This window comes from Notolepis coatsorum, assembly GCF_963971535.1.
Source record: "Notolepis coatsorum genome assembly, chromosome: 1".
Taxonomy (NCBI): Eukaryota; Metazoa; Chordata; class Actinopteri; order Aulopiformes; family Paralepididae; genus Notolepis; species Notolepis coatsorum.
The window spans coordinates 245,956,186-245,979,485 of NC_140165.1; the positions used below are offsets into that span (position 1 = coordinate 245,956,186).

The 23,300-nt window shown below is 43.8% G+C and overlaps 1 protein-coding gene across 3 annotated transcripts in view; it reads right to left on the minus strand.

The window, feature by feature from the left end:
* Positions 1 to 9,348: 9,348 nt before the first annotated feature.
* Positions 9,349 to 23,300, minus strand: part of LOC311227872 (zinc finger FYVE domain-containing protein 1) — a 98,501-nt gene continuing 84,549 nt past the window's right edge. For all 3 annotated transcript variants that reach the window (XM_084313718.1, XM_084313719.1, XM_084313717.1), the window contains exons 11-12: positions 12,266 to 12,364; positions 9,349 to 11,477 (exon numbers count right to left, since the gene is read on the minus strand). In XM_084313718.1, the coding sequence (XP_084169844.1) occupies positions 11,245 to 11,477; positions 12,266 to 12,364 (332 nt within the window). In that variant the 3' untranslated portion in view covers positions 9,349 to 11,244. The remainder of the gene's footprint in view (positions 11,478 to 12,265; positions 12,365 to 23,300) is intronic.

Here is a 23,300-nt window from a genome sequence, read left to right on the forward strand (position 1 = left end):
AGGAAATAGGATGGACCTGAGCAAAAATGTTTGTGTCATAGCAAAGGGTGTGAATACTTATGTACATGTGATATTAAATCTTTTTATTTTTAATACATTTGCAAAAAATTCTAAAAATCTTCTTTCATTTTGTCATTATGGGGTATTGTGTGTAGAAGTTTGAGGGAAAAAATGTATTTAATACATTTTGGAATAAGGCTGTAACATAACAGAATGTGGAAAAAGTGAAGGGGTATGAATACTTTCCGGATGCACTGTATACAGACACATGCATGCACACAAACACATACACACACATAACAGAACAGACTCTCTTCCAACTTGCTCATTTCTGTTATCAGCGTAACCTTGTGGTCCTTGAAGCTAGCAGGGAGTGATTACATTGATTAATTGCATGCGTTGATTATTGACCAGCATAGCAGCCTGCTAGCAGCCTACTATTAGCAGCCTATTGCCGTGTGCAGACAGCAGGCAGCTAACGACACACAGCGGGCCCTGCAGCGCGTGTGGATATAAGGGAAACCGACGTGTGGATATAAGGGATGATAAATAGAGGCACAGGTCCATAGTAACGCTTATACTGAGCAAATGGGTCATGAAAAGAGCCATTGCGGCAGATGTACAGTGTGAGTGTTGAAATATGAAGACTTAAAGAAATAGTAGGTTCCCTCAGGGTCTGAAGCAACCTCAAAGGTAAGGACAAGGGCATGCACACACACACACACACACACACACACACACAGGTGCACTCCTTGCAGATTGCCGGGGCGACAGTGGCTCAGGAGGTACAGTAGAGTTCCAGCTCCTCCCGGCAGCATGTCGAAGTGTCCTTGAGCAAGACACTTAACCCCTAACTGCTCCCGATGAGCAGGGCGGCACCTCGCATGGTCGCCTCCGGCATCTGTGTGTGAGTGAACGGGTGAATGTGAGGCATAAGTTGTAAAGTGCTTTGGATAAAAGCTCTATAGAAATGCAGTCCATTTACCATTGTGTGTGTGTTTGTGTCCGTGTACTGTATGTGTGTGTGGCTGGCGAGGGTTAAAGCGGCACTAGGAATAGTCACCAGTGGTGGAGGAAGTACACAGTTCCTTTACTTAAGTAAAAGTAGAGATACACAGATAAACGAGTACTCCGGTAAAAGAAAAACTCTACTTAAGTAAAAGTAGAGAAGTATTTGCAATTGAATGTACTTAAGTCAAAGTCAGCTTTATTGTCGCCTCTCATAATGTGCAAGACATAGAGAAATTAAATTGTGTTTTCCCCTTCCCACGGTGTATATAAAAAAAAAATCTAATATAAACATAAAGTAACATATAAGACACTATAAACATAGGTAACATATGGGACACGATGTACATACACTATACAGGACTATATATATACAATATAAACAGTGGTTAAAATTTTTTATGTATGATTGAAATAAATATAGTAGGTGAAGAGAACTTAGTGCAAAGTAAAAGTATGCATGACGTTTGTGTATTCCAATGCTTGAGAGTGTTCAAACCTCCATCCACTGATGTCTAAAGGTCATGTTAAAGTGGTACATGGTCCAGTTATGCTGCTCTGATGCCATGTTTCTACGCTAAATCCTTTTCTTCAAAGTAAACTAGTAACTGATGGGTTCAGATAAATGTAGTGGAGTAAAAAGTACAATATTTCCTTTGAAATGTAGTGGAGTAAAAGTAAAGTAAAGTTCCCTAACATGAAAATACTCATGTGAAGTACAAGTAGCTCGGAATTGTACTGTTGTAGATTTCTTAGGCAGAGGAAGCTGGTTCTGGTCCATGGGAAGAAAGTAGACTTGGACAACGAGGTCAGAGCAAATGTCTCCATTGGTTGGTTGTTGATTTATTAGAGCAGAGCAACAGCAGTTTCACAGCACAGCAGAATAGGTCCATCTCTGATACAGCCTCGGCTACGCTGTGTGTCTTAATGTCGGGACAGTTCGGTATTTAAGCATCTTCTCGAGCCCCATACATAGTAGAGGAATCGGCTGGTCCACATAGCATAATGACAATAGATTATTTTGATAATCAAGTTTTTAAGTGTTCTTGGTCTTCTTAACAAAAGGAGGAACTTTGCCCCAACTTTAACATGGTAATTTAATCACTTAATGGGTTAAGTGATCATTATATGATATTCTGTACCCGAAAAAAACTAAAACCAAAGGCTGGCTGCCACAAAACAGTCACATCTAGAGACCTCAAAACCTACTCTAGCGAGGCCTTCAACCTTGAACTGGAGAGTCTGGACTGGTCAGATGAACTCAATGGTACACTGGTTGACGAAACATGGCTTGGTTTCAAAACCAAATTCTCAGCAATACTAAACGACATGGCCCCCCTAAGAACCACCAGGGTAGAAAATCGCGCTGAGCCGTGGATGCACTCCGAAATACTGGCCGCTATGAAAACCAGAGACAAAAAATGCTCTGAGTTTCGTAAAAGTCAGTCAAAGCTTACTAAAAGCACGAGCAGTGAACTCCAAGCCCACGTGACTGAACTCAAACTAGAAAGAAACAGACTAAGAAACGACGTAAACTCCATGATCAAAACTGCAAAAAAGAATTTCATCAATGACAAAACTGAGGAAAACAAAAACAAACCATGTGAACTTTGGAAATTACTCAATAATCAACTAGGATGCAGTAAAAAACTTAAAACCAGATTCTCAAACATAAACATAAAAACGGACAACACGCTCATCACAGACAAGCTGGATGTAGCCAATTACTTAAACATTTTCTTCACAAACATAGCCACAACACTGGTAAACAAACTACCCTCCCACTCAGGGCTTTATGGGGTAGAACACATAGTAGCTTACTACAAAAACCTAGGGGTCCGCAAGGACGACTTCAAGCTGGAAATGGTAACAACAGATGAGGTACTCAATAAACTGAGCGCCCTCCAACCTAACAAGGCCACTGGCCATGACAACATCCCCTCCAAATTCCTCAGAGACTCAGCAGCCGCCATCACACCAATCATCACACACATAATAAACCTCTCCATAAAACAGGGACACGTCCCCAAGGACTTCAAAATTGCGAGGGTGACCCCTCTGCACAAAAAGGGCAGCAAATTAGACCCAGGCAACTACCGCCCTGTTTCTATTCTCACCTCCATCTCGAAAGTCATGGAAAAAATAGTCTACGAACAGGTCGAAAAGTACCTAGCGGAAAAAAATCTAATCTACGAATTCCAATCTGGCTTCAGAACATCCCACTCCACTGACACATGCCTTCTCTATTTGAATGACCACATCAAACAAGAGGTGGACGCAGGCAAATACTGCGGCATGGTCATGCTGGACCTACAAAAGGCCTTTGACACGGTCAATCACTCCATTCTGATTGACAAGCTAAAAGCAATTGGTTTTGATAGTCTATCAGTGAGCTGGATGCAATCCTACCTTGAGGGGAGGGAACAGATGGTGGAGGTAAACGGTACCCTATCCCCCCCCCTCACAGTGAGCTGTGGTGTTCCACAAGGAAGCATACTAGGACCGCTACTGTTCCTAATTTATGCAAATGACATGTCGTCAGCTTGTGACTGCAACTTGTTCCTGTTTGCGGACGACTCAGCCCTGCTGGTCTCTGACAAGAACAAGTTACAGGTTGAAAAAACCCTCAGCTCGGAACTAGGCAGAATCTGCATATGGCTCGCTGATAACAAACTATCATTACACATGGGCAAAACAGAGTCCATTCTCTTCGGTTCAAATAACAAACTCAGCAAGACCGACGGCTTCTCAGTTACAGTGGGTGACAATATTGTCACAAGGAAAGATGAAATTACCTACCTGGGTTCCATCCTAGAGGCTAATCTCTCCTGTGACAAAATGGCATCCAATGTAATAAAAAAAGTCAACCAACGAACTCGATTCTTGTACCGGATCTCCTCTCTGGTAAACAAGAACACCCTGAAGACTCTGGCAGGAGCACTCATTCAGGGGTACTACGACTATGCTTGCACCTCATGGTACCAAAGCACCTCAAAGGCGCTAAAAACAAAATTACAAACATCTCAAAACAAACTGGTCAGACTACTGCTTGACCTTACTCCTAGAACCCACCTCACCCCTGCCCACTTTGACAACCTAGGATGGCTTAGAGTAGACGACAGAGTACAACAACTTGCAATGGGCCTGGTCTACAAGATACACTACACGACCAAGGTACCCATGTACATGTCAAAATACTTCCCAAAGGTCAGTGAATACCACGATCACAACACCAGAGGGAGCTCCACAAATCATGTTAAACCCAGATTCGGCTCAAACAAGGGACTAAACACGTTTCGCAATTATGCCACATCAATGTGGAACGCCCTACCCAAAGCTGTAAAGGAATGTGGATCACTACCCACTTTCAAAACCTCTCTCAAGGGACACCTACGGGAGACTGCAATTCAACACTGGCCCCTGTAAATATCCTAACCCAACCCCCTCCAATGTACAGTCATTTACCTAGTATGGTTTTGTCAATAGTTCAATGTACAATTGTGTTTGTTTGTACAGTGTCTCCTCCCCCCCCCCCTCAATGTACAGTGTTACTTGTTTATACAGTGTGCCCCCCGCCCCCCCCCCCCAACCACCTCCAATGTAAATTACCCAGTATGGTTGTCAATATCTCAATGTACCCAACCCACCCCCACCCAACCTCCTCCAATGTACAGTTTCTACGTCAAATGTATATACTCCCTTTTCTTGACTCCTTCTGTATCACAAACAGTACTGTATTTGCAAATCTGGTATGTCATAAATGTATAGATGTAGCAGTACTGACTATCTGTATGTCATGTATGTCATATATGTCTATATGAATTGAAAATGGGGGACCCTGATGGAAACAAGACAAACGTCTTTCTCAGGTCTGCATCCCCTTAACAATTGTATGTATTGAGCCGTACTGTATTGTACCCATTCTGCAATCTGTTAAATAAAGTTTTCATTCATTCATTCATTCAATCAGTCTAGTTTCGTGTGTGGGTGTGGCTTTAGTCAATTCGGTATGTGCGTGTGTGTGTGTATGTATGTGTCTGAGTGGTGTTTGAATGTCTGTGTCAAATACATTTACATGTCTCATTCGAGTGAGGTGATAATCAATTTAACATATTGAGTTGTTGCCCTGCGTTTTGGGTGAGACATCTGGGGACCGTTGTCTTAATACACAAATCGGTCTGTCCTTACACGTATGTTATAATAATTGGTGCTGTTACTGTCTAATAACCATCAAAAATATACTACAGTACTCGCGGCCGGGTAGCACAGCGGACTAAGCGTCTGTCTACCACCGCAGATACACTGGTATCGAATCCGGCTGTCAGCGGTGCCTCTGGCTTGGCCGGTCGTCATACTGGCACAATTGGCAGTGTCAGCGGGAGGGATGCCGGTGGGTGGTAATCTGGTCGTTGTAAACAGCGACTCCTACAGGTCGGTCAGGGCGCTTGCACAGCAAGGGAGGGAAATGGTGAAGGTAGTGTGACCTCCCACGCGTTACACTTCACCAATGAGAGTCCTCGCTGCCAGGTGAAAAGAGGCTGCTGGCTGTCTCCTATGTATCGGAGGAAGCATGTGATAGACTTCAGGGCTCCCTAGACCGACCAGTGGGGGGAACATGCGCGCAACGACCAGGAAGGGGAGGGGGGAATTGGCATAACGACTAAATTGGGATGGGAGGAAAAATACAGAAAAAATAGGAGAAAAAGTGGATCAAAAAAATATATATACTAGAGTACTTAAATACAACTACTTTCCACCAATGCCAAACACACAGAGAGCCAGTGTCGGCTCCTACCGACATCCATGGCTGACGGCTAACACTGAGGACCAGAGACAGCAGTCTCCATGCTCTCCCATCGTTTAGTCCCTCTGTTCCACATCTATCAAGGACCACACTGACACTGAACAGAGCTTCACTCCACACCGTGTTCCATCCAATAAACCTGCAGGAGACGACGTGACAATATAGTAAAATTGTTCCTTCATGCGTTCATTCACTTCAGATCCTCAGCACTAACTACAGGTCCCTGTGCTTTCCATTAAAACCCTGCCATTAGCGAGTGCAAGTAATCTGATATGTAATCACATCGAGTTTTATGTAATCATGTAAAGCTCCCATGTATGCAGCGATGTGATGCAACATGGGTTGACATAATTATTCCTCAGAATCCTCACTTCCCTGTAGATAATCTGCAGCGCACGTGTGTGTGTGTGTGTTCAGAGACAGAGCGGCAGGCAGGGAGATCCCATGTGGACCGCTGGCTTTACATGCGATTCATGTGCTAATCCGGTTTGGATTAAAGAGAAAAGGCCTCGTCGTACAGTAGTCCTCCCACTGTGTTTGTCTAGCTAGCTAGTACATATTATTGCGGCTTTGTTGTTAGGACAACATGTACACCACGTTTTAGTGACAGATAATAGAATAACAATGGTTGAAAAAAATAAAATAAAAAGAACGAGACGATTCGAGGCCAACTGGATAATAATATTTCTGTATCAAGAGATGGATATTTTACATGATCATCCCTTCTCCCACTGGGACTCTTAAGGAGGATCCAGCCTGGATGAGAGCTGCGGATACGTTGATCTCCGACACTGTGATACACGCTGTATAAAGAATCTCTATATAAACACTGTATTCATTATTTAAACAGGGGTCTTTTCCCCCTCCAGTATATATTCTGATCCTGTATCCACTACGAGAACTGATCTAGAGGTACTGGCAAAAGGTCGTCAGCGACATAGTATAGAAGAGAAGATGACTCACTCTCTTGTCCAAAGACAAAGAGAAAAAGCCTTTATTTAAGTGACTAATGTTCCCCCGACGCCCCGTGGATGTTGTGATCAGGGTGAGTGTACAGTTTGACACGTACGGAGCAGGTTGGGGGTTCACTGCCTTGCTCAAGGACACAGGGTTCGGATTTTTTTTTAAATGGCAAGAAACTATTAAAATACAGTTCATTCATAAAAGTCAGTCGTGATCGAGAAAAAGTCTATCCCTTTGAAACGGACCATATGGATTTACGAGGAAAATTGTATCCTGTTCTCACTTTTGATCAGCATTAGAGAATATGTAATGTTCCATTATGTTATGTCACAGTTCCGTTCCGTCCACTCACCCCCCCTGCGTTCATGGACCACCGACCTAACAGGTTGTGCCCCACTGATGCAGAAGCTGCTCTGGTGGAACCAGGGGGACATTTCTGTTCCTCTGGCGCCCCCTGGTGTAAATACACGGCGGCACCACCATCACAGCTAGGACCTATTTTCACATTAGTCATGGTCGTGCCTTGGCCTGTATGCAGCAGACTGTAGTGAGAAGAACTGGTGGCTTCCTCACCACAGAGTCTTGCTCACACCCACAGCTTGTTCAATGGATTGTGGCCTGGGATGGTGGGCCACTCATTTCACCATATGGCATTTTCATACAGTATATAACGACTTGCCAATATAGGCTCTCAATTTTAAATAACAATGAAAGCCATATGCTCAAACGAGTGGCCTTTTTCCAGTTACCTTTATATAAATGAAGGCTTTCCTTTATTGTGGAGGAAAAAAATATTTCACACCATTCTACACGGCCATCAAATTGATGCGCCTGGCCTGTCCTGGCTTTGCTAGTCTGCTTCAATGTGACTGTTGTCTTGCCACACAAACCACTGTGTACTGTTGTAGGTGACTGGAGTTATGATAATAGCAGAATATGGCAGCGTAACAAACTACAACTTGTATGTGACTAGAGTTAGGATAATAGGAGAATATGGCGGCATAACAATCTACAACTTGTATGTGACTGGAGTTATGATAATAGCAGAATATGGCGGCGTAACAAACTACAACAGGCAAACTTGTAAGTGTAGTCCTCCATCAGTGGCGGCTGGTCCATAGAGGGCGCTAGGGTGCCGCCCCTCCTGGTGGAAAGTGGTTTTGGATTTTTTTTTATTATAGTAAATTTCGACAGCAAAAAAAAATAAAAAGATTATAATAATTACTCATTTTAAGTATGTTTGTGATTCAAATGCACAATAAAGTGTAATATATCAAATATAATTCATTATTTGTGCGTCCTGTTCATCCCCTCTCTTCTGGGGCGCTAGAAATATCGCCCCACTGACTGGGCGTCAGTGCGCAACGCAGCCAATTGAAAAATGCACAGCGTGTCTTCAAATAAGATGCCTAAAAGCAGATTCATTATCGAATTGTCTATTCACTCTATTGGCTGAGTGCGGCATTCGTGTGACATCACGTCCCGTATCACGTCAACCAGGAAATAACAAACGCTAATAGTGGTTGTCATCGTCGGAAAATTGATAATAATCACAAGATACATTCAGACAGTGTTGGATCTAACAAAACGAATTCATATGGACACATTCATGTAAAGTTCAAGCCCGGACCACAAAGCTTCTCGAAGGGTTAGCGCGACACGCGACGGCTCTTCCAATTCGTGCGTGCTGATGATCTACCCTACCGGCAGCACAAAGAAGTGAGTCTCAGCCTTAATATATACTATCCTGTAGTTCCTGAAACTGATTGAATATGGCACCGCCCCACCTAGAATAATGTTCACCAGCCGCCACTGTCCTCCATGTTGTCACCACGCCTCCATGTTGTCACCACGCCTGACCGCTGAGTGACTGAGTTTATATGAATCTCCAGAGAGGCCTACGGCGCAGGCTGTTAGAATCCATCACCAGGACACCGTGTTTCCTCTTTGTGCGTCTCTCTCTCTCTCTCTCTCCATCTCCCTGTAGGAAGCAGGCGTCCATGTTCCCTCCAGGGATCGTAGGTTTACTAAGTCATAACGGTTCAAACTAAAACAATCTAAGGCTCCATAATTGTTTGGCCAAAGGACATGTGGGCTGTGGTGTCACAGATCCTTCCATCTGCACCAGGGAACATGAACTTTAGATGAACTTTACCATCAAATAAAGACCAATCAGTGAAAAGGGCAGAGAGAGAGATGAGCGAGAGAGGTGGGAGGGAGATGAGAGAGAGAGAGAGAGGGAAATTAGAGTAATGGGAGAGAGAGAGAGCGATGGGAGAGAGAGGGAGAGGAGAGAGGTGGGAGAGAGGAGGGAGGGAGATGAGAGATGGGAGAGAGGGAGATGAGAGAGAGTGAAGGGAAAGAGAGGGAGATGAGAGTGATGGGAGAGCGATGGGAGAGAGAGGGAGATGAGAGAGAGGTGGGAGGCAGAGATGGGGAAGAGAGGGATAAAAGAGAGATGGGAGAAGGGAGAAGAGAGAGGGAGAGATGGAGGAGAGAGAGAGAGACATTGGATGAGTGAATGAATGAGTCAACAATCAAGATTGTCGGTGGCTGAATCTCTGGGGTACATGTTTAAAAGGAAAGTGAATTAGTTAAACTGGATAAACAGAAGGCAAAACTTCAAAATGCATCCAGAATAATATAAAGAAAATCTCAGAATGTCCCTTTGACAGTGGATTATTTTGCAACAGTATATATATATATATATATATATATATATATGTACCTCAAGGCATATAATTTGTGCTTTACATAGCAAGCGTTTTCTTGTGCGTGCCTCTCAAACATACAACTCAATCATTCTGACTAGCAAAATATTATCATCAATTACGCTAAACTGACTTCTTCAAGCACTGAGACAAAGTCAAGAAGATGTGCTCTTGTTCTTAATGGCTTTAAGCGAAGTCTAGATTCTCCTCGTTCCATCTCCTACGTTGGAATGTGTACATATCAAGCCACTACTGTATTCGTCTCAGGTCTCAGATCCGTCCCATCCGTCCAGTGTAGATTTGGTCAAGTGACCTCCATCTCAAACCCCACCCTCTTGTCTCGATCCACCAATCACAACCGAAGAAAAGGAAAAGAGGCCGGGGTTTGAGAGATGGGTCGTTTCTGAAACACAGGCCTCAGAGTACAATGATTTCACAACCATGATGTAAATAAAAAATACCTTGAGCAACAAATTAGGCTTGGAGACCAATCTGGTTAGTTTCAAACCCTTGTGAGGGAATTCATGAATGTGAACATTTGGGGTAAGACATGTTGAATCAGAGCCTAAGATTTAGACCGCAACACACACTGCAGCTGTTCACTTGTCTTCCTTTATCCATAGCACTGTCAGATTGCTACTTCCTGGCTGCATGTCTCAAAGGTTCTTTTCCCCCTCGGTTCATCCTCTGTGCACCGAAGCTCGCTTTCTAAAAGTCCTAGGTCCTTTGCACACATAAGAGAAGCATAGGAGGATATGAAAAAAAAAATATATATAATCTAGCAGAATACCTTCTCCGGAGTCACAACATTCAAGATCTACACCCACATGCTTTGAAACCTACTGCTATTCTTTACCCGCTTATTCAATCAACCGCTTGTTTCCTGGGGAACGGTTTGATACGAGCGATGATTGGCTGCTCTGTGCAGACAGGAGCCAGGGAGATGATTGGCTGCTCTGTGCAGACAGGAGCCGGGGAGATGATTGGCTGCTCTGTGCAGACAGGAGCCGGGGATCTGGGGTAGACGTGTCTGCTCAGTGCAGACAGGGTGCAGGCTGTAGGAACAGGAGAGGACAGGAGGGCGAGTCTATCCATCTCTACTCTCTAGTTCTACAAGTTTCAAAATCAGTTCCATTTTCCAGTTTTCCTTTTGTCCAGTTCGACTGTCTGCCTTTTCGGCTGTAGTGTTTTTCCTGAATAGTGATCGCTTCCGATTCCATGCGCCACGAAGCCTGTATTCATGGTCCTCTGGTTGGGAGCGCTGATCCCAGGTCAGTTTTTTTTTAAACGATCAATGCTTACAGAATTCAGATGTGGTGAATGCTACAGAATTCAGATGTGGTGAATGGCAATCACAGGGGATGGAAAATTGCCCCTAGCTCAGTTAAGACCGAGGATCCAGACAATGACCATTATTGTAATCTGGTTCATCTGGTCAAAGTACCGTTTGTTGGATCACAGCATCTTCCGTGTCTCAAACTAAATTACTCTTCATGGCAGTTTATTTCAGACCATCAAACGAAGGCTCCAGTGCCCCTGATACAGTTCGTCCAGATGGTTTCTCTGTTGGGGGCGTGGCATCTGTCAGGGGCGTGGTATCTGCTGGGGGCGTGGCATCTGTCAGGGGCGTGGTATCTACTGGGGGCGTGGCATCTGCCGGGGGCGTGGCATCTGTCAGAGGCGTGGTATCTGTCGGGGGCGTGGTATCTGTCAGGGGCGTGGTATCTGTCGGGGGCGTGGCATCTGTCAGGGGGGGGGTCACAGGCTGCCCTTGCACGCGTGGCATTTGTCGCAGACCCTGACCGGGTGGTCCCAGCCTCTGGACGGGACGGGCTTGATGTGGGTGGAGCAGGGGCCGCACACACCCTGGCCGCAGGCCCTGCAGTGGTGCTTGGACATGGCCGGGGTGAAGGCCTTGGAACACTGGTGGCACTGGACGATATCCTGGTCGGGCACCCAGTAGTCTGGTCGAACAACGCCCTTCACAAAGCCTGGAGGGTCAGGACAGGAGGGGAATGGTCAGGACAAAATACGTTTCACTAGGTTTTGTGTGTGTTTAGAGATATATATTTTTTTTTTATTGATATTTTTCCCCCTCCATTTTCCTCCGATTTTCTCCCATCCCAATGTTAGTCGTATGCCAATTCCCAATCCCTTCCTGGTCGCTGCGCACTTACCCCCCCACAGTCAGATCATCTGGGAGAGTGGAGGCTATCACGTGCTTCCTCCGACACACGTCCAGCCAATCAACCGCTTCTTTTCACCTGGCAGCGCGGATCCTCCCTGAGAGGGTGTAACGTGTGGAAGGATCACACTATCCCACTCAGGTCCTATCCGCGCTTAGCAGGCGCCCCGACCGAACTGTAGGAGTCGCTGTTTACAACGACCCGGACCCACCCCGCCAGCTTCTCCCACCCTCTAATACAGCCAATTGTATTAGTGTGAACGGCCAGCCAAGCTGGTGACAACCCCGGAGCTGTGAGCTGGATTCGAACAGGCGAATCCAGCTCACAGCTTCGGGGTTGGTGACGAACGCAATCTCCGCTACGCCACCTAACCGCTGTTTGGAGATATTGTAATATAAATGCTAGCATTTATAAATCTGAGCTGTTTTATTACTTGTATATTTAGTAATTTAGCCGACACTTTTATCCAAAGCAATTCACAAGTTGTGTACAACAAGTCAGCAGGAAGGGTACAACTCAGGTTTCAATAGAATGTGTTGTTGAATGGTAAACCATGTGTCTATTAGCTTGTTATTAGATGTAGCTGTACTCACACAGGGGGTAGTCCACAGCGGTAGTGACCATGTCTAACGTGGACTGGGCCACCTCTGTCAACCTGCGGGCAATCAGACCACGAGGCTCCACCTTACACACTGGAGGGAGGGAGGGAGAGAGAGAGAGAGGGAGGGGGGGAGAGAGAGGGAGGGGGAGAAAGAGAGATACTTTAGGGAATACATTTTAGTGGCAAGAGAGGGAGTGAGAGTGAGAGAGGGGCAAAGGCAAGATAGACACTTTAGTACAGTGGTTCCCAAGATCCCCCCCCCCCCCCAAAAAAGAAAATCTAATTTTTTTATTTTTTTTATGCAGTCAGGCCACTGAGCTTAGGCTGCGGTTACATTAGGGCCATTTCATTTTGTTTCATTTCGCTTTTCAGAACCCTGCGTATTGGCAGGCAAGTTAGAGTTAAGTTAGACGTCGTTTTGTCTCGTCTACTATATACATGTAGTACAATGCCAAAGCAGTAGGTGGCGATGTAGTTCAAACATGTAGGCCATTTTCAACCAATCAGAAAGGTTGAACGAGTCACTCCACATCCTGCTCAAAATCTCAGAAAGCCACCATCTTTATACCTCGCATGAGCCTTTAGCAACATAGCATTTATTTTTCAGCAAGAAATAAAATGCAATAAACAAAAACGGATACATTCACTGTGTTCTGCCTCATTTGTTGATGAAACAAAACTAACATCAACACAATTGCCGCAGCTACAGGCAATCTGAGCAGGATGCAGCTGATATCCTGTATAGGTCCAGCCAGGGGATAATTTGGCGTTGGTATTTTTTTGTATTTGTATTTATTGGTTTAAAATACAGAGACAGTGCATATTAACTCTTTAAATGCCATGCCTGGTTTTCCATTTTACCGCTTGAATGCCACCATCCGCGCCAATGTTAACGTTAATATCGCCTAATCTATGTTTTAAATTATGGCTATGTGTCTAATCTGCCCATCGCATTATCAAAGACTATGTTCCAGACAGTGCTGTGAAGGCAGATTGTTTTTTTATCGCGTTGTTGCCGTTTCAGAGCAGTTAGAAAAGCCCCCGTTTTGATATAAAAAACAACTCATTCTGGAGCATTCTATGAAAATCGTCTTTTAGTGGAATATTCCACAACGTTGATATTCGTCTGCCTTTTTATGAATCGTTTTCAAATAAACGCTAGATGATCAATATTATACGTGCACGCACGCACATTACGGCCGCGCGCGGACAATCGCCTTGTTGATTTCCTCTCGGACTTTTACAGTGAAAACGAAAGAAGAGATTTCACAAAACAGCTTATAACTTCATCAAAATTACTCTGATTATCCTACCACTGATAACATAGAGTCCTTACCTGACATCAGATGGTATCCAACTGGTATATTCCAATTCCTGATCACCATTCGAAAAAATCGATACGTGTATGGATCCAACGCGACACAGTGGTTCTCCATGATCCGCGGAGATCTGAGGCTCCAGAATGAACTCTAGTAACCCCGGCTGGATCAGTGAACTGGAAAATGTGGAGTACCGGATTTTTTTCCCCATTCATTTTCATTGAGTCCATTCCAAAATCACTTATGTCATCTGGGAGACGACAGGGGGCGCTTTTTTCCACAGTGATCACCGGCGCAGCTCGGCAATACTCGGGTAGGCTCGGGTGATGCAATAATTTTTCAGATCGCAAAAAAAAAAAAAAAAAAAAAAATCCGAGAAATCTCGTGAGTGGCTAGCAACCACCTATAAAAAAACACGAGAAATCTCGTGAGTGGCACTGAAAGAGTTAAGGAACATTTGACTGTAAATATGCCAGTTTAGCCAAGTTGGCTAATTTTCAACTGTAGTCTCTGGGGCAGGTGACATGAGCACAACAATAATTAAAACATAGTACAATAATTAAAACACAGTAGGAATCAGTATAGGTTACAATACACTAAAATACATACAAATAAATACATTCAAATACAACCCCTCAGTTAAAAAACATAGTACAATAATTAAAACACAGTAGGAATCAGTATAGGTTACAATACCCTAAAATACATACAAATAAATACATTAAAATACAACCCCTCAGTTAAAATGGTCGCACACTTGACCATCTCTCAACCATGATTTTAAGTTAGTTTTAAATGAGATGTAACTTTGATACTCCCTGAGCCGTGTTGGCAGACTGTTCCAGGTGTGGGCTGCTCTCACGGAAAAGGCTGTCTGACTAAAAGCAGACCTCCTGTTTGGGACTACACAGTCCCCTCTGACTACAGACCTGGTATATCTATCAGCAGATGCTTTCTGTTTTATGAAAGTACAGAGGGGGGGGAGGAGCCAAGCCATGTAGGATTTTATAGGTAAGGCAGGCATCTTTGAATTTGACAAGATTGTCCCAGCTCAGTAGGTTCTGGTTTGCTATGCTATAACAATGGTGGTGGCTGTTTGTTTTCCTGTCCAGAACTTTCACAGCCTGATGGTAAACTACCTTGGTGTTTACTACTGCGCATGGGCGTTGGGCAAGAAACGGCTCCGTATCCGGCTCGCACAAATTACATGGCACCATTGTCGGCGAGTTTCGGCGAGTTTCCAAAACGAAAACACCCTTTCAGCGTTGCCACTAGGAAACCGCGTTTTCCTGCCAAAACGCAGTTTATTTTTTTATTTATTTTTTTATTGATATTTTTTTCCCTCCTTTTTCCCATCCCAATGTTAGTCGTTATGCCAATTCCCAATCCCCTTCCTGGTCGCTGCACACTTACCCCCCACAGTCGGTCTGGGAGAGTGGAGGCTATCACGTGCTTCCTCCGACACACGTCTAGCCAATCAACCGCTTCTTTTCACCTGGCAGTGCGGACTCTCACTGAGAGGGTGTAACGTGTGGAAGGATCACACTACCCCCCTTAGATCCTATCCGCGCTGAGCAGGCGCCCCGACCGAACTGTAGGAGTCGCTGTTTACAACGACCCGGACCCACCCCGCCAGCTTTCCCACCCTCTAATACTGCCAATTGTATTAGTGTGAACGGCCAGCCAAGCTGGTGACAACGCCAAGAGCTGGATTCGAACAGGCGAATCCAGCGTCTCTGGCGTTGGTGACGAACGCAATCGACGCTACGCCACCTGACCGCCCCTAACGCTGTTTCTTTTTAACTTGGACATGAAAACGTAATCATTCGAAAATACAACGTTGCTGTTTTACCCCAGTGTAACCATGGCCTTAGAAGCAGGCCAGGCCGCGTCTATACTTTCCGCAACAGAGCTCGGTTTCCGGGTTCCTCTGATTGGCCGCGACCCCCACGTGACCCTCGCTAGCACGCGCCCTTATCCACCGCTGCCGCTACAGCTCGCCGCTGTGTTGACGCTCGCCTGTGTGTTGACGCGCGCGCGGCAGATGCTGCACTTAGCGCTGACTGAGAAAGTAAACATTACAGTTCTACTTTATAAAATGCTAATTGTAAATATGTTTAAGTCCACTCCACATTACAGTTGATGCGTGATGCTGCTGAGGCGGTCGTTTCTTGACTGGCGTTGCATAAGATTTACATTTAGTCAGCTAGCTGATAACTGCATAAGCAGCATATTAAGATGACTGCGTTTCTTGACTCAGAGTGGCGGGCGCGACAATAGCGTTTCTTGACTCAGGCGTCTATGCCAAATACAGCTGATAACTGCATAAGCAGCATATTAAGATGACGCGACAATATTATTAAACAAGAGAGCTCTGTCATTGAAGTGGGGGATGTTACCAACAGCGCGTTTCTTGACTCAGAGTGGCGCGTTTCTTGACTCAGGAAGCGAGCGTACAGCTGATAACTGCATAAGCAGCATATTAAGATGACGCGACAATATTATTAAACAAGAGAGCTCTGTCATTGAAGTGGGGGATGTTACCAACAGCGCGTTTCTTGACTCAGAGTGGCGCGTTTCTTGACTCAGGAAGCGAGCGTACAGCTGATAACTGCATAAGCAGCATATTAAGATGACGCGACAATATTATTAAACAAGAGAGCTCTGTCATTGAAGTGGGGGATGTTACCAACAGCGCGTTTCTTGACTCAGAGTGGCGCGCTTCTTGACTCAGGAAGCGAGCGTCTCTGCGCTGCAACACAGCGGCGAGCTGTAGGGGCAGCGGCAGCGGTGGATAAGGGGGCGTGCTAGCGCGGGTCACGTGGGGGTCGCGGCCAATCAGAGGAACCCGGAAACCGAGCTCCGTTGCGGAAAGTATAGGCCAGGCCAGTGTTTCTAGTTGCAGCGGCGCCATAGTTAGATAACCTAGGTGGGGAACAACCAGGAGATCACTGCAACTCACACAAGTTGGAGAACTATCTCTCTCTCTCTCTTGCTCTCACACACACACAAAGGGAGCCGCATGTGATTGGTGGAGACGGGACCCTTACAAAAAACTAAAAATCCATAAAAATCAGTGTTGTTGCTAATCATTGACACATGCTAGCCTGTAATAATCCGCCCCAGAAAAATCTACTTTGCATTTGATATATTGCAAATATATGCCATCACACACACTGGCATTTAAAGGGTTAGAATTATAAAATTAATTGAATATGTGGTGTTATGATCAGGGCTGAAGTTGAATAAAAGATTTATGAAAGAAAAAGTGGTAAATTATTTCAACATATAGTAATATTTTTATGTTTTTTTTTATCCTCTTTTTCTGTATTTCCCTCCCATCCCAATTTAGTCATTATGCCAATTCCCCCCTCCCCTTCCTGGTCGTTGCTCGCATGTGCCCCCCACTGGTCGGTCTAGGGAGCCCTGAAGTCTATCAGATGCGTCCTCCGATACATAGGAGACAGCCAGCAGCCTCTTTTCACCTGGCAGCGAGGACTCTCACCGGGGAAGTGTAACGCATGGGAGGATCACACTACCTTACCCAGTTCCTTCCCTCGCTGTGCAGGCGCCCTGACCGACCTGTAGGAGTCGCTGTTTACAACGACCAGAATACCACCCACCGGCTTCCCACCCGCTGACACTGCCAATTGTGCCAGTATGACGACCGCCCAAGCCGGAGGGACCGCTGACAGCTGGATTCGATACCAGTGTCTCTGCGGTGGTAGACAGACACTTAGTCCGCTGCGCTACCCGGCCGCTTTTTATGGCGTTTTTGAAGAGGACAATTTAGTCCCTTATGTAAGAGTGAGTATTTTTTTCAATCTGACATTACAAAAAAAACTGAAAATCCATCTAAATCAGTGTTGTTGCTAATCATACATAGCTAGCCTGTTTTTTAACAACAATTTGTGATGCCATCACAAACACTGGCATTTAAATAAATCAATAAAAAAAATCCTGCACCAGAATCCAGGAAATTAAGTCTTTGTAACAAAATAATTTCCTGGTGTTTGTAAGCCTGCTACACTGCTATATATATAAATAAAGATGCATATATTATATAACAGAGTGAGTTATTATCAATTAATTTGCTCTTTATTTAGCCTTGTAAAAGTCCTCTCACATATCAAACATCAGCTAAAATGATTTGACATTTGTGATGTTATTCCGCTGTTGGTACACTTGACTAGAGGGTGCAGTGAGAGTGGGCTATGGACTGTTTGGAAATGTGAAGGCAGTTTCACACGGCGAGCGGTAATTCATTTTCAATGAGAGGCCAGCAAATATTTTGGAGGCGAGGACAATCTGAAGGGCGGAGTGGCAAGCGGGCGGCCGGGCGCAGCCCCGTGAAATTGTCGTACGCGCGCTCTTTTCGTGCACATGCCCCGCCCACGACAAAAGCTTGATTGTGGTCAGCTTTCCCCGCTGCGCGCATATCGCCCTGCGTTTTCTCACGGATCGTGTTTTTGTGTCGGCTATTCACATGAGACGCGGTGCGTTCCCACTGATCAGAGCGAGAACGCATGCGGATTATCTCTCCCCGTGTGAAACGGCCTTGAATCAGATTTCTTTGGCGTACCCCTGATGTCATTGTGCGTACCCCAGTTTGGGAATAGCTGCTTTAGTGAATATATTTTACTGGCAAGAAATACACTTTTGAGCATCTATCTACAGGTTTCAACAAGTTACATTTTAGACTTTTTGGTCGACTAGGTGGAGAGCGGTGGAGAGTCTGTTTGACATTGTGACTGACTGAATGTGGCTGGTCAGTGAATGTTCTGATTCATGTGTGTCACCGGGAGCCAGGGGGACCAACACTGGTCATAGGGAAGACGGACACACCCATCTCCCATCAGCTTCTTGACTACAGCCATGGTTTGTCCACTTTTGCTGTTCCTTGTTTGGCTTAGTGACTTTCAATGTGCAACACTTTTAACACAGAATGCTATACTGCTAATTTTGGGTTCATAATGCAATATAGCAGGCAAAATAAAAATACCATTGTCAAATCAGAGAATAGTATAATCAAAAGCTTGGATGATGATTATGGACAATAAGGTGCGTTTGTTGGACTAAGCACTACTGGTAAAATGTAAAACAACTATAATCAAAGCGACCGATGAGGAAACCTATTCGGCTAACCTATAGTCTGGCCCGAGCAGATGAAGAAGACGGGCTACCTAACGTTATATGTATGATCCTGTTCTGATTCAAGACCCTTTTGGACTCAAAGTGAGAAATGGAGTACCTCTAAACCAAAGGTAATGTCTGTTCTACGTGTACTTTACCGAAACTCCCTCATAAAACATGCGTTTGTATGATCGCAGCGTCGGATAAACGACCCCCCCCCCCCCCCCCCCCCGGCTTTGTGAAGAAACAAGGTCATGTGTTTACTTTGACCTGGCAATAATATAGGCGTCAAGCGAGCAGCCGCGAGACAAAACACACTTTATCTCACAATCTAGAAAACCAGCCTGGATTTGAGTGAAACAGGGCAATGTTTAGCTTGGAATTGTGAACGAACAAAGGTATGTAGAAACAAACAATTTTTTTACATGTTGGACTAGAAATAGTGTCTGTCAAATGCAGTGATGGGAATAACGGCGCTATAAGTAACGACGTTAGTTTTTTCAGTAACGAGTAATCTAACGGATTACTCTTCCAATCTTAATAACGCCGTTACCGTTACTGCAAAGAAATGCGGCGTGTTACTATGAATGAACCCGTTTCTTTCATCAGACAGATCTCTGCGCCGAGAGGCAATAATATGTTCTTCCTTGTTTAGTGGGCAGTGTGCAAGCCAAGCATACATGCTGACGATTGGCTGAGGTTGAGTAAAATGTCATGGTAAGCCAATCAGAGGTAGAGGTGGGCGGGTGTCTAAAGCATCCAGAGTCGGACACACAGCGCGACAAGACAAGCGATCAGTCAGTTTGAGACCGCGGGTCCGTGTAGTGTACGTTTTGAGCCCAAATAATCCAAAACGAATACAACGAACAACACAAGCAGTCAACGTGAGACCGCGGATCCATGAGCGTTTTGTGTTCACTCGTCTTGTTGTGTTGCAGCGCAGGGCACTGAGTGGCTCTACTGCTGACAGCATTATCAACAGTGCCGCACTTCCTGGTTTAATAGCACAGTCTTCAGGTGCTCAGAGATATATAAATCTCTGCATGTCTTAAATGTCATGATTAGATTAGTTGATTCGATTAGATTCTTATATCTGTATGTTGTGTATGTCATAAATGTCATGAATTGAAAATGGGGGACCCTGATGTAAACAAGACAAAAGTCTTTCTCTGGTCTGCATCCCCTTAACAATTGTGTGTATTGAGCCGTACTGTATTGTACACATTCTGAAATCTGTTCATTAAAATGTTCAATCAATCAGTATATATTTGTTATTTATTTTTGGTATAGTGCTTAACAAGCATAATTTAATGTTGCCCAGTTGTGGCCTGTTGAGGGCCAATACATATCAAAAGTTCCAAAACATCTATTGTGTTTGTATTTGTATGATTCACTATATAAACAGTCATTATAATATCTACATATACATGGCATTTGATTGGAGGCTAGTCTCACTTTGTCCCACAGCAACATTAAAATAGTTTAGATTTGTGTATGTTTATGTAAAAAAAAAAATCTTGAAAGTAACGCAATATCATTTGTAACCGAGTAAGTAATTTAGTAACTTTTTGGAAGAAGTAACTAGTAACTGTAACTAGTTACTTTTTAAAAGTAACTTGTCCAACACTGGTCAAATGCATGTATTGTCTCCATAGCTATAATATAGAATATACAATAGCTCCTCAAATATCATGAAAATGGTCAAGAAAAGCTGGCACCAGCCAGTGCAGATGGGGAAAGGGCACTCATAGGCCTTTCACACCGGCCGGGCTCTGTGCCGGAGCCGGTTCCCGAACGTGATCTCGAGCTGGCCGGCGCGTTCACACCGGGAATAATTGGTTCGGAACATGACAGAGGCTTTAGTTCGGCCCTCTAAGAAAACACTGAGCACCGATTTTTCATGTTCCGAACCAATTATTTAAACTTTTTAAAAAGCTACCAATAAATCAAATGTTCTGAGAAAATAATCTGCTCTTAGAACACCATCAATCTATCAATTGGACCAGAGTTTGGGGAAATATTATTATGGCATCACGAAACCCAAATCATCAGCAGATTCATTTCAATTTTGTCCATAAAACATATTTAACCCCCCAGAAAGCTTATAGAATGAGACGTGCTATTTCACCAAACTGTACACTTTGTTCTTTAAATACTACTGGTACTTTTATACATATGATGTGGGAACGCCCCACAGTCAAAAGTTTCTGGGAACAGATAACTAATTATCTATCTAAAGTATTACAAAAACATATTCCCTGTTGTCCCAAATTATTGCTCCTTAATGATGATGATTCTTTAACTTTAAGTATTGTTCAGAGACGATTTTGGCTGGCAGGAAGTACCGCTGCAAAAAGAAAATTGGCACTGCGATGGCAAGCTCTACATTCTCTGCCCTTTAATCACTGGAAACAGTTATTAGCTGATGTTGTAACAATGGAGCTTTCTACAGCTAGATTAAATGGTGCAAACTATCAAACAATAGATAGCTGGAACCATATTCTCTATCAAGTTAGGACCTCTAATATATAACTAGCATGACATAACTAATTATATCTGTATAATCCCCTTTTTTCTTTTTGGTCTTTGTTGAAATCTTTGCTAATTTCTTTTTATTTTCAGGCCTATGACGGGGTGGGTTGGGGGGGATTATTTTTTATTATTTACAATTTTGTTGTTAATAAAAAAAAAGATTTTAATAATGTATTTAATTATTATAAATACAACTAATCATTTATTATATTATTATTATACATTTTTGGGGGTAGGATTTTTTTAAATGAGGCAAGGGGCAAGCCAATGCTCGTAGTTGGCAAAGAATTAAAATTATGTTTTATGTGAATTTCTTTTGTATGCCTGTACCTGTGCCTTTCATCCAAAAATTAAATAAAAATATATGAAAAAAAATTATAATAATAATCTGCTCTCTGTAACCAGGCCCAGTAATCAGCCACTCCAAAAGCTCCGGGTGTGTGAATCTTAACAAGCAGTCAGGGTTTTCTGGCCTGTCGAGTGGTTGTTCCCGGGTTTGCATTGGAAAAATAACACCACCGCCGCGTTCCTGGTCAGGAAGTACCTACAATGTGCAAACCTGACTGCCAGGCAGAGGGGAAATATATTTTTATAATCTTTGGAAGAATCTGTCTGGAAGTTGCCTCTGGGAGTGGAAACCTGTGTTGCATGTAGCACATGGCGCTGGGCCTGACACCAGTGACACCAGTGATACCAGTGACACCAGTGATACCAGTGTTCTGGCTCCAACCAGTACATTACCAGCCCCCTGCCCCCACCGGTGTAAGTTTTATTTATTTTAATAAAAACAAAACCCATTAAGTTCATTTTTACTTATAAGTGCCCACATTCTAATATAAAATACTAAGCGTGTTATCAAGCGTGTAAGTCAGACAACATTATAAACTGAACACGTTGTTAGTCAACTCTGTCCAACAAAATGGATACTTATCATTGATAATGTATTAAAAACAGACGTAGACGGACAGACACAGCGAAGCAATCTAGCCGCGTAACGTTAAAGATCAAAGTGAGCGCTCTACAGATATTGAGCGTCATTTTGTAAAATGTCGCCGGTAATACCGATGCTGCCACATCACCGCGGCAACCCGACTCTATGCCGCTGGACAGGTGAGCTCACTCTCGCTCATTACTCTGAAGCCGCCTGCCCCAGCTTTAAGCCATTTGATCAATTTAGAAAACATCATTAGCAGAAGGGAGTCATTTATTTCCTGTTTTCCTCTTCACTCCACTCACTCAACAGCATTCATGGCAGAGGAGAATGAAAGGAACAGAAACACCACACAACACCCTCCACCCACACCACTACCTTCAGGATGCTTGATACAGGTCATTGACTACAACAAACAAAGGGCCTATATCTTATTAATGGTGATTGTGTTTCCACACTGAACCATGTGCCTCAGTTTACCTTTCAGCCATTTTCTGCTAGTGATGCATTTGAAGCTTTGCACACCATTGATTCCAGGAGCTCAACTGCAGATGATAAATTGGATCATTTTTTTCTCTCTAAAAACGGTCTGCTCCATTTATCACAGAGCAATTAACACACATATTTAATCTTTCTATCTCAACAAGTGTATCCTAGACTAGAGTATTCGGAAATTGGCACACAAAAGGGGGTGATAAGACTGAGAGTGTCTAGTCCGGGAGTGTCTAGTCTGAATTCTTGTTGGTAACAAAGGGCGTACCACAGGGATCAATTTTAGGTCCTGTCCTTTTCATAATTTATATAAATGATAGTGTATGGAGTGGTTGTCAAGTCTGTACAGCTAGCCATTGAGAAGCTGCAGCTTTTCTTTTATGCTCTACAAGATGTGCTTATTAATCATAAATTGGTGCTTAATGCAGATAAAAAAGAAAAGGTTCATGCCGTTTACTGGAGCCAGAAATATTAATTATGATAGTATGCATATATCCAATAGAAATGGATCTAATATTGAGAGTTACTGAATATAAAATATATCTTGGCATCTGGCTTGATGAGAGGTTTACGTTTAAATGCCATATACTATATAGTTAATCTTGTCAGCAAACTGCAAC